We start from the raw sequence: 13,205 nt of genomic DNA on the forward strand, positions 1-13,205 counted from the left end.
ACGTATTATGTGCATATATCCTTCCGAAAATCTCACGCCGAAATACCACTGAAAATCAAGCAACCATACCATCGTGATACTCTGATGTTGCGAAATCCACTGGACAGGATGCTATCTTTAGCTTGTATTTATATATCAGTGTGTTGTGACGATGAAGGAGAACTGATGGTGGTAAATTTTAGAGAGGAAAAGTTGCTTCGCATTGGTCACTGGTAATAAGTGCATCTGAGGCTTTATTCTTAAGATCCGTTCACTAGTGTCACGTATACTGTACTGAGATTTTTTGTCTTACTGTCACTAATTAAGATTGAGTGCCATCCGGAAACCTGATTGTTAATATCGATGTCGTGATGGACAACAAAGAAACGAAGGATTAAGAGAACATACAAAACTGTGATGTGAAAAATAAATGTGCTGATGACGAATTCGGTTTATGATCGTCTTAAATTTCACTTCTTTGGCTCACGTGAAAGGCATCATGTTAATGAAGATAGGATTGACCTTGTTCTGTTTTTTGCTCATCACAGTTCTCGTCTTCATTTTTAATTAGCCACTTAAATGCATTCCTGCAGTACCGGTTGAACTGCTCCATCATTCACCAAATCAATGAACCATAAATGTATCTAAGTGCATCCAAATTTTTTCTAAATTATCAGCGCTATTGGATCATCCTTATTCTGTGCTTCAGTTTTCTCTAAATTTCTGACAATAATCTTTTTTATACAATTTATAAAATTGCTGGGTCCTCATCAATTTTCGAAATATGAATGACAGAGATGACCCCGAGGTCAAATTCTGTAAGATGTTAACAGTTTGTTGATATAAGTGAAATAAATTGTCGACAACAATATAAAGGGTGATTTGAATTATTATTCAACTGAAGCATTGATTTCAGATTGAATCTCTGGTATGGCTTATAGGTAATTAATTAAGTAAGCACTTTCCTATAGAGCACAAAGAAGAATCTTACTTTTCCCAACCAATATTTCCCGTATTCTTACTCATCCTGCTTGGTTTATCCTACCCTCACTGAAAACAAAATGTGCTTTCTTCCGCTTTCTGTTTGTAATATACAAGCTGAGTTAAGAAAATATTTTGCAATGCATGCTGATTAATTAATCGAAGAAGCTCGATGTAATATTTGAATTATATGGAAATTTGGACAGATTATAAAATAAACTAAAATTGCGAGCCGTTCGAGTAACTTAACTTACATATCATGGGATTGAAAGCGTTTTTTTCTTATTTGAAGTCAGGGATTTGAACTTCGTTTCATTTGGTGGGACGGAATATTCCATAGGAAACCAACCGCAACTTCTGTACAAAGCATTTCCTGAAAGTTCTGATGAAACAGGTTTTTAGAAGGCAACAATGTGCTTCTCTAACCATAGTTTTGTGCTGACTTTTGTGCTTCAAGGTTCTGCTGACCGGTTCCATTTTTCAGAATATTGATAGGAATAGGTAAATTTTGATACTTAATTTTTCAGAGGGGGAGAGAATCTCGCTGCCCTTGCAATTGTGGAACATAGATGGATTTGAATACTTTATAAAAACAAGTCAATACATCACGCACATCATTTTCAGCTTACTGAATTTATCATCAATTGACAAATGACACGTTTGCGATAAGCTTCAGTTTATATTAAACTCGTACCACACACATCTTCTCACTACTCGAGAAATGACATAACAATCAGTTGTATGCTTATTGCGAATTTTAATGGTAAGTAGCATTGGATAAACATCATCTCGTTCCTTTTCTTCTTTAACACCATTTTCATCAAAATTCACGTAATGTTTTTTTCTGATTTCATAGGTGTTACGGATACTGGCAACAAAACAGCTGTCCTTTTAATTCCTGTACTTTTCTACCCAATCTTTGACGTAAGTTTAAGCACGGAAATGTTGACTTCACTTCATCTTTTGGTACTGTTGTGCAACAAAATACAATGTTGAGTGAAGCAAACAGTAACAGCATCAGTCCGGAAAATCGAAAACCTTCCAACTTTCCTTTGAACTCCATTTTTTTTGTAGTATTTGTATATAAAGATGCCTTCTCCTACGCCCTGAGAAAGAAAGATGCAAAGTAAAAATTCCCCTTTCTGAGAGTTCTCGTTGAAATAAACTATGAGATGACCAGAAAGGCAGAAAGATCACCAAAGAATTGTTATAAAAACTCATAAACAATAAGCCGATCGGTTGCCATTCAGCCAGTTAGTGACCCGTATGATAGATTCTCGACCAGTTAGCTCATGGTAGAGAATCAGTCAATGGGAAAGAAAAAAAAAATCAAAAACTGAGAGGAAAAAAGGAAACAATTGATGAAACAACTGATGGCTGAAATGCATTTCACGTGCATTCCGGAAACCTGTTTAATTCCATTTCCTCTCGATTCTTCCCTCCTTGCCCATGCAATACAGTAACTTGTCAACGAGGGAAGAATTACATGTAAACAGTACCGCAGCAGCGCACCAAACAATTAGCTGTCCTATCAATAAGTGACTAACTCTTAGCTTACTCATTGCTTATAGTTTGAAAAAAGTTATAATTTGAGGCCATTCATTGCCAGCCATTGACCACTTTATGTTGTTAAAAGAGGCACTGTTACAATTGCGCCACGACAAATAATCTAACCATATTAGTTAGAAATTGCAAATGCCCCAGCAGTAATTCTCAGTATCTCTCTTATTCCTTTTTACAAATGCATAATGATTTCTCTTCTGCATAACTACTGTTCAATCACAATTCAAAAAGTGTTAGGCAGTTTAGAGCTCCATTGCTAACCTTGATTCGAAACAGTAAATCTGTGCTTCGCAGCTATTCAGGAAGGTTTTGAAGAATTTCTGCTTTCGCTATACCTTTCACAGCTAATCTCTTCTGAGACCATGGATGTTGGGATGTGGGGACGCTACACTTAAGCCATTCACATATTAGAAAATACTCGGAGGACATGTATCCTTCAGTCGATTTCATCGTCGTAGTAAGGAGAGTTGGTGGAAGTATAAGAGAGGAGAAGAAAGCTGAGCAATCTTATCAGTGATGCTTTTGTGATGTGAAGAAACTTGCCATTTCCTACCGAAAAAAGGAACATTGGCTCATCGGTGGCACAAGTCCAGAAGGAGTAATAGTGTAAGCCAAACGGGTCAGATAGTCAGTTTAAAGCTTCAGGCCAAGTCAAAGATGCCAAGTAAGAGGCGAAAGAGAGCTTCCCATAGTCAAATGTTACCAAATTACTTCTTCTGATTCAAGAATGCTTGCTGTTCACTTCGCGTTTAAATCTCTTCGAATTCCGTGCTACATATATCTGTCCATCTATCGGTCTATCTACTCCTCTCTCTCTCTCTCTAAATATATATATACATATATATATATATATGTGTGTGTGTGTCACTAAGACACAGGAACAAGACATCATCTATCAAAGTCATCGATGGTCGTTCGTATTTTTGGGAATGAATGGGCGCAATCTTTGATGCCTTATTTCAAAACCACTGCCGCATCACATTTCTGCTGTCCTCTTGTTTTGCAGTGCTCACCGATTTCATTTTCATGTCCGAAAACTGCCTATGTGCGAGATCACTTTTGAACAATAGTTTAAGGTGCCCTTGCATTTTCCAATCACACTTTTAAAATAGGTCGAGTCGGTGGATCTTCAAGTTCCAATTGCATGTTTAACTTCGTTGACCGCAATTTTCTAGAATTTCGGAAATATTGACTAAGCATTTTTATTTTTATTTTTATTTTTTAACCATTTTTATTTTTATTTTTTGGAAGAAATCCGTAAACACAAATGTAGAATATCACGTCACGCCTAGTGTCGCAACAAAGGGTATCATTTCTCAAGAAGTAACACTGGCAATATCAGATAGAAAATGAGTACATGATTCAATCAATTACCTTGTCACACCTGTAGAGCGAATGTATGTAGAAAGGAAATCGGTTGAACATACAAAAGGCTTATAAGTAACTTTCCCGTAAAGGCAGTGGTCGCCAATTCATTACTACCCTAACAGGTCTCCAGCAACCTATCAACTTTTAAAACTAATCTAAGATTCCCGTGCTTACCTAAACTGTGAATATGGAAACAACAACTGCACTTGCACTGCAAATGGCGACTGGAGATCCAAAAGGAGAAAACATAGGTCGATTTTGATAATATTATTTATACTTGTGCCATTATAAGTATGTTCGGGAAGCTGTGAAACTGACGGATGCAGACGTGCAATGTCATTCTGTTACAGTGTCCCCATTTTGCAAGTGATCGTCATTTTTATTTTATCGAGGTCTCGTCCCATCAAGGTGTAACAACACCTGTCAGGTTAACGTTACAACTGATACGAATGAAAGAAGCAACCTTTTGCTGTAATTCCTATCGCTGGAAATACGCGAGTTTTAGCCCAAGTTTTCGCTTCAAAACTCCTCTCTGGTCCACTGATGACTTCCGTCTTTTTGACTCCAAAGCTTTCTCTCTCTTACTCTCTCATACACATACATACACGCTCTCCAAAATTTCCCTTGCAAACTATTAATTGATTAAGCAATTCGTGCACTCGCGAGAAATGTGCATGTTTTGCAATGTTGTTCTTAGTCAATAACCTTACAACTTTATTTACTAAGGCGTAGGTAGACAGCAGAATCGTAATAAATGACAATTTACCAATGGATGATGGGATAGAACTGTTGTCTGCTAGGGTTAAAGGTTCACTTACTTCAGTTTTGGCTACATGCTAACTGTATGTTAAAAAACGTCACACTCTGGAAACTAAAACTACAATATTACAATCCACGTGGCTTCAACAACGAGGAAGTAGTGACATGTGCATCGAAGATAGTGAACTGAGTTAAATATTCGAACTGGCACATGTCATTTAGTCCACATTCATCATTAAATAAGTTAGAATCATTCTATTAACTTTTCTTCAGCATCACCTCAGAAACTTCAGCGATTGCGGTAGAAATGACAATGCGCACACTTTCACATTTATAACAGACGAAGTGCATGGCTGCTGGAAGAGGTACTTCCCACACTCCCTTCCACCTAGTTATAGCTGTTCTCATCAACTCCACTCATCGCATATTTTCTTATTTTCCTACTTTTTTTTTCGATATTTTCAACTAGTTCCACAAATTACTGACGACATTTACATTCTTCCACTGTCATAACGTACGTGTCTGACTGGCCTTACGTAAGTTTATTTTGAAACAACCAGCAACAACTTCCATTAAGCTGAAGAGCTTAGCACCCACTTCCCTCTAATGATCAATGTCATTTATCACGCATCTACCCGCCCCTTTCGGTTAACTCAAAAGCCTACCGATAACATGCATAGCTTAACCATTTGCACATTCAGATATCAGTGCAGTGAGCATATCCCTCGCTATCACTCCAAACCCTTATCATTATCTCCTCGCCATTGTTATTATTAATAATAATTATTATTATTCATTATTATTTATCATTATTATTAATTACTGTTATTATTATCATTATTACTATTATTATTAATTATTATTATTATCATTAATTATTATTATTATTAATTATTATTATATTACTATTAATTATTATATTGAAACTATTATTATCACAAAAATCATTTTCCACTCCTTTTGCAACCAGTGCAGGTTCAAGCTTTCCCTACAAATAGCGATTATATTAAAGTGATAAGTAGGGGTAGTGATTGGAACCAGCAGTGGTTACTCAACTTGTGCCACAACAACATACGTACACATATACATACATGCCTGCATATATACATATACACACATAAACAGACGAGCAGAGGGACAGACACACATACACACACATACATAGGGTCATCGTCCGGGTCTACTGAAATGTAAAAAGGCGTGTAAACTTGAGCAGCACTTGCTATGCTCTCCAAACAGTCAGCAGTGAGTCAAACAACAATTCACTACCCGGAGCGTCCTGTTATGCCTGCATATAAGAACTACCCGCTTTTACCACCTTTCTTCATATAGGTGTGAAAGACTACCAGCCTCGAACAGTCTGCTAGCAGCGCTGCTAGCGCCATTGCAGTTGTAGATGCAGTAGGCGTGGGAGGCACGAGAAGCACAGCCTATCTACCCACCACGTTCTACTCCACTCCCATATGTATGTGTGTGTGTATAAGTGTGTATCTCACCATCCACCAACCTTAATTGGGCAGTCAGGAGGACATTAAAAGCCAGCTGACTGACAGTTTGTAAATAAAGTCATCTCAGGGAACGTACGGAAGACGCAGTTGGTTGGCTGTGTCAAGTTACTCGGTGCGATAAGATAGCGAGCATAGCTGTTGTTCATCCGTCCTCGAAATCTCGAGTGACGTTCTCCTCTTGTAGCTTATTGGTTAGACATTGATATGATGATTCATGGATGAATAGTCCATCATCCTCGTCATTAATAATGGATGATACTCTATTATAGCTTCGGGTGATTTCTTTTTATGGATCGAAGACATTCGCCTTTCTGCTTCTCACAGCTTATATCCGCCGCGCAGTACATCGAGAAAGCACGGAATGTTCCGGATACTTGCCTCAGTATGTCATACCCTTTTTCACCATTATATTCCAAAAAAAGTTTAGAAGAGTTATGCTGAAGGACGAGACATGTTACGGTTAGAATTCCACTGTTTTGGTTAAATTTGAGATGGTTTCTAGTTAAACAACAGCCTTTTCGTTTCTAGTTAGCGACGAAAGCAGCGGCGATTCATTCGTAACTAAAGGTGTGTTAGGACAAAGTACGACATGTTCCATTGCGTCCACGTCATCGTTGGGATGTATGTCGGATCGGAGCTCATCAATCCCATCACCACGACATTTCCAAACACCTCCACCAGAATATAGCAAAAGACATCGGCCATATCCTTCTGTAAACAATGCACGTCACAGCAGGTTAGTTTTACCATGTTGAGAAGGACATACAGCACTGGAAGACACAATACGCACATTTAACTGCATGCGATGACCTGCATTCATATGTAATACTTTTCCTGTTGGCGTCATATCATTGCAAAACTGTGTGTTTGAGAAAATGACGCTAGATCTACTGCATATTTCTTTAAAATATTGCTTCCTGAAGAGACAATTCTAGCAAGAATGTGTAATTTGGTAACTCAAAATGGCCTGCATCCATTCAATATTTCACTCTTTTCTGATTTGTCGAAAGACAAACCCGATATTACTGTGACAAGCTGAGACAAAATTTACTTCCTTTCACATCCCACTGAAAAATACAACCTTTATTTTCTGTTGTCTGAAATCTGCAAAACAACACAAATATAAGTCAGTTGACTGCACACTTCACAATTCTTTTTAAGTTTACAATTTCTTATCCGGTCCTTTCAGCTACACTGCACGTGTTTTGTTGCACACACATTGCTGCTGATAGCACGTGTGCAAACCGGTCCTCCCTTCGTTCTCTGCAAAACCTACCACATTACTTTCATACATACATGCATGTATACATCATATGCATACACATACACATTTGAGGAACTTGTACATGATAATTAAGCTACTATGAAGTTGATTGATTCACTACTCGCTCTCAGAAGTTCTATTGGTAGCTAAATGGAGTCTTAAAGTCTCACTGTCACTTGAAGAGATTTCTTGATTTCGATTTCAGGAATAATTGCGTAGCTTCTTCCGACTTATCGTTTACTTAATTTACTCCTAACTTTTTTTGTTTATAATTCTTGCTTACTCAGCCTATTGTAGAATGGTACGGAATTTATTTACCCCGGAAAATAATTCAGTTCAGCAGTATATCCGTATGCCGGACTTTTTCAAAACTTGTTAGTCGTATTCTATTAATCGTATTCTAATCCAAAGAAATCGAAGTTTGTTTATATCTAGTTGCCTAGAAAGTTAGCTAATTAGTAACTATGTGTAAAGCACTTGCAAAGGAACAAACTTATGATGCAGAAGTTACCCAAAAAAGTATGAAGGTCTGCCGAATTCTCTGATTGGTTTTGTTCAGAGATCAGTAGCCCTGATCACTACTGAGCTTTTCGCACCTTCTAAGCTGAAATAAGTTTAAAAATGATGAACAGTCAGAATCAAAGAATGGATAACGTGGGGAATGATATAAAAGTTATTTGATGTTATCATTTGCAAAGATTTTGACAATATAATATACTGTATGCTAAGCATCTGCAAATAATGGTTCCGTAATAGTTGGATTAGACTGAATGGGTTTGACGATTGGCGAAAGTTTCATTATTATTACATTTGCGGATAAACGCCGAAATTTAAGTATGATGCAATTAGTGCATTGTACCATCATTTCTGATGTATAACCTGTGTAACAGGTTATACATCAGTAGCATGCGATTAGGAAACTAACCACATGCGTGCAATTCTACGATGGTACAGCTGTGCACGGTAAAGCCATGCACAAGAAACGATCGGTGGGCAGGAACTTTCAGTTCTAGTTATTAAATCATTTATGTCTGTGATTTCTCCAAGATTAATAGTTCGATTCCACATTTGCATATAGTACTGCCCCTTTAATAAAGAAGGCTCTATATTAGTTGTGCAGCTTCGTAAAGCAATTTTTTTTAGTGACAGATCTAATCTGATATTACACTTGTAAGAAAATACATCAGTTCCTCGATATTCAGAATGAAATAGTTGATGAAGAACGTGTATTCAGCACACTTCATTGCATTTGCATTGCAGAGCCGCTCACAATGAACTGGAAAAGACACGTCGTGCTAATCTTCGTGGATATTTGGATAACTTGAAGGATATCGTTCCTTCAAGTTCCGACAATGCCCGCAATACAACCCTCTCTTTATTAACTCGTGCTAGAGATTATATTTTGGTCAGTTCCTTGTTCCCCTCTCATTGTTGAACAATATAAAATAATGATTGTGGCAATTTCTTTAGATGAAAAAATAAGGCTATTTTTGAAGCATGGTTCGTTCTTCCAAATCACTGCTTCAGAGATATCATTTCCCTCTCGTGCTTCACTCTGCTGGTTACTTTGCTTTCTTGTAGCTTCTCCCTTTCTCCTTATTTTCTCCGAATCACCAGAAAACATTCTTAGAATCTATTATTATTTATTTATTTCTATTTATTATTATTATTATTATTATTTACTGTTATTATTTATTATTATTGTTACTATTACTATTATTATTATTATTATTATTATTGTTATTATTATTATTATTATTATTATTATTATTATTATTATTATTATTATTATTACTATTACTATTATTATTAAATTATTAACGGTAGTAATAATTATTATTAACCATTATTCATTATTGTTGCTATTATCTATTACACTACATATTTATTATCATTTCAAGCTTATTGTGTTATCGTTTTTATTTATCACTATTATCATAATTGGTACTGGTTATTATTCTCTTATTTTTTTTAATCATTGTTCTTTCAGCAGTCATAAATCCTTGCTCATGATGAGTTAGTTAGTAAAATTTTATTTTGGTAAGGCAGAAGTGGCATAATGTTTTCTAGAAATAAAGATTTATGTGCATAAGCATTAACTGCAGAGAGAAGGCGTCGTAGCTTGTTAAGTTTTGATGGTAGTATTTGGAAGATGGCATTGCACGCGGGTTACAATACTACAAACATATGCCGGTAAGCACTATCCTGTTGGACATATCACGTAACTGCCCAGTAGTACTTCAGTGGTGCTTCTGCAGTTCCTTACATGTGACTGAGGTAGGTGTAGGAGGTGGTGTACTAGATATCGTGTGATTTTGCTCATAAATCCATTGGATTTGGTAGCGAAATGGAGAACGCCTGTTCAATACATGTTTGTGTTTGATTGATCATTGCGTTAACTCAGTGAGATTGTTTACCAAATGATATGATATGCGACAGTGAATCTTCTTCTCGATTATTTTCAGGAACTGGATAAACTTGTAAAAGGTGCGGAAGAGCGAAGGAAGCAGCTAGAAGAACGTCACTTGGCTTTGCAACTTATGTTTCAAGGTTTACACCCTGAAAAGACCCTAACACAAGAATCTCGTTCTGAAACTGCGAGTACAATCTCAGCAGTTGACGATAACGATTGTGCTGTACTGTCATCATCTGCCTCTTCTTCCTCTTCACTGACATTTTCTGACAACACTTCATGCTTGGATTTTGGTTCTAAATTGTCATTTTCATCCAGTAACTCTTCACTGGTTAGCTCTCCTGTTCATCCATATCCTCCATTTGATCCGTATTTGAATGGACTGCTACCAGCATTACCATTATGTTATCCCCGCATTTCTATGTATCCTTACCTCGATGTGCAACCCCTATGATTATGCGATATCTTTCCTACTCCTACTACTACTGCTGCTGCTGTTCTTATATATATCTGAATTCTAAAAGAGAAGAATTTGGTGATATTTTCCGGAAACATTCGAATTCAATAAGTTCGTCATAGCGAACTGCAATTCCAACAATTTAAAATGCTTGTTTGCAATCATAAGAACAGCAACTGCTGATTTTAAACTACAGTGATGGGTGGTGATAGTTGTATCTGTAGTTTATTTTTCATGTGCGCTAGTATAATATTCTTAATTTTTTTAGCGTTCTTGTTGTTTGTGAAATATAACTTTAAATGTCGGTGCTTTGCAGTTTTTGCACGGCTTAATCTGATATTTTTGGTTCGGACAGTTCATCTAATGTAGTGAAGGAAACTTAAACAGTAGCATGGTAAGTTCTTGAATGTGACACGTTGCACTATAGACTGGACAAGCCATGCTGCTCTCCAATGAATTGGAGATCTCCAAACTTGGTTAAATGTGTGGAGATTATTTAACGTTACGTCTTATTGTTGTTGATTCACTCCGCGTCACCCATACTCAGATTATTCTGACATGCAAACTGCGCAACTGTTTATTCAGTAGGAAAGATCTTAGAGGCTGTTTCAGACTGCTCAAAAAATATTCCGTAGAGTGTGTAATAAGTTCGAACTCCGTCCCCAAAAGGTAGAGCCTATATTGTAAATAGAACAGGAAGGACATTAAATTTAATAATAGGGTGTCGCATGTCACTTCATAATTTGACGACATTAAGATATGATGAAAGTGGGTTTGTAGGTCTTTGTTGTCTCTTTTACATCCTTATTTGTTTCGTTATTTATCCCTTCTTTCACTCTTAAACGACAATAACAGCAGTATCCTGGTTGTGATAAATATATAAGTGTAAATAATGGATCAAATTACTAATACAACAGTGAATAACGGATAAAGTGACGGACATGCTTTACGTTTTACTGTTCTGTTCGTTCGTTCCTTCATGCTCAGCGGACCAGAGTGCCTTTACTTTTTTGCTGCAGGAAAAAACAAAAAGAAGGGAGCAAGTAGAAAGTTGGCGCACTAAGTCACAGGAAATATTAATGGCGAAATGCATTTAGACTGGCTGGCTGGGTGTTTCAAGTGGTTGATTGACTGAGTGATGATTTTATATAACTACAGATTTATCCATTACTCCTCAAATGTCAAGGACTCTTTAGATTTGAGCCTATATCTTTTATCTATTTCATCGAATCCTTCAGTGTTGTCAGGTTGATGGTGATGCAAACGTCCGCTCTGTTCTTCACACAGCTTTTTAGTGATCACAAATGACTCTTCGCTTTAACATGAAGAAGCTATATCTTCCTTATTATTATTAGAACGATGGAGTATGACAAAGGTAAAAATGGCCAAAGGAACAATTATTGACAAAATGGAGTCCAAAGAAAAAATCCAAGAAATTATCGAAATTATACTGCTAGGTGTTTCGAGATTGCTTTATACGTGGCAGCGTTCCTCAGGAACACGGATGAAAACAGGAAAGGTTCTCCATGATTTCTGTTCCACCATCCACCTGAACTATCCACATTCAGAATCGGTAAGTGCATAGAATTTTGTTGAATATACTTAGTTATACTCCCACACCCATCAGCATCTTCTTTTCTTTCACATATATTAAAATTATCGCAATGTGTATTTTCACCTGTTCACTCTATCAGCCAGTCAATTCGGTTTATTACTTGCAGTCAAAGTTCGCTTCGACTGTTTCCAAAAACACAACAACGCTTCGACTGTTCCCAAAAACCAAAAACACAACAATTTGTTTTTCCAAAAACACAACAAATTTATATGAACAATCAGTCTTCTTCATTTTTCCGATGGACGATAACTTAATCTTTCCGATGCATTCAGTTAATTATGCGCACGTCACGGCTATTTGTTACATGGATATATTCTTCCACTACTTAATCCTTACTTCATCCCTCATGTAATAAATGCTTTGATCACTTCACACAATGTTAGACTTGATTGTAGCAGTCTGAAATAAGTGAAAAAAACTGCTTGTGGAGATGGTTGTACTTCAATCTTTCTTTAGAACTTTAAAAATAATTACCTAGGCATTACTTTTATATGTTAACTGTGTGAACGGAAAACTATTCCAATTTCATTATTACTTCAGAACATAATGAAGAGAATTTGGAGGGCTTCATCAATATAATCTTTTTGTAGGCATCACTGGACCAACGCCTAACATGTGCTTTTGATTTTATCCATTCATTCATCGAGAAAAGTAAAAAGGCAAGGAAAATATGGGAAATTAACGTTTAACAAAGTCTATGGTTTTTGAAAAAGTACATTGCTACATAGCTCGATTTACAGTAATGACTTCCTTGCACATTTTAATGAATCCAGGTTGAACAATCCAAAATGTAAGTTATCAGAATTGCTTAGTATATGCGACCAATCGCTGATAAGAAAGTTTTGGACGCGGCTAACACTCCCATTCCTGTCTCAGGCAACCGACCCTGGAACAACTATTCCCATGTAATTTTCACACGGAACTGAATAAAAAGAATTCTTGAAATGCAACTTATATTTCATAACACACAGCGACAAATAAATTTGTTAATGTAAGGAGCCAATTAATTATTAATCATAACCTTCACGCATTTCGCAGTAAAAAACAGAATCGTCATATCCCCTAATCCGAAAACCATGTAGTTCACAATAGCCACTGAAATGCGCAAGCAACCAAGTGTAGTCGAACTGCACTATTCAGTATCAATTTGTAGGAGGATTAACGGTAGTTTGAGAAATCAGATAATATTAAATACGAGAAAACAATTTTCATCTGATTGTTTGGTTTCATTATTTTTGCAAATAGCAACTGTTTACACGAAAGTGAATAGTCATTAAAATTCTCTATTTATATTTCGT

General features: G+C 36.5%; 1 protein-coding gene across 2 annotated transcripts; it reads left to right on the forward strand.

Annotated features, from left to right (window-relative positions):
- Window positions 1–6,446: 6,446 nt before the first annotated feature.
- Bma-mdl-1 (Uncharacterized protein) lies at window positions 6,447–10,289 on the forward strand (the record flags this gene model as incomplete). Of its 2 annotated transcripts, none has more annotated exons than XM_001897608.1 (4): window positions 6,447–6,540; window positions 6,687–6,894; window positions 8,683–8,827; window positions 9,888–10,289. In XM_001897608.1, the coding sequence occupies 4 exons, from the start codon at window positions 6,447–6,449 to the stop codon at window positions 10,287–10,289; spliced, it is 849 nt and encodes a 282-aa protein (XP_001897643.1). The 2 variants fall into 2 exon arrangements, with proteins under 2 accessions (XP_001897643.1, XP_042930522.1); XM_043074588.1 differs by lacking the exon at window positions 9,888–10,289 and adding an exon at window positions 9,528–9,551.
- Window positions 10,290–13,205: the final 2,916 nt, after the last annotated feature.

This window comes from Brugia malayi (genome assembly GCF_000002995.4).
Source record: "Brugia malayi strain FR3 genome assembly, contig: Bm_v4_ChrX_scaffold_001, whole genome shotgun sequence".
NCBI lineage: Eukaryota > Metazoa > Nematoda > Chromadorea > Rhabditida > Onchocercidae > Brugia > Brugia malayi.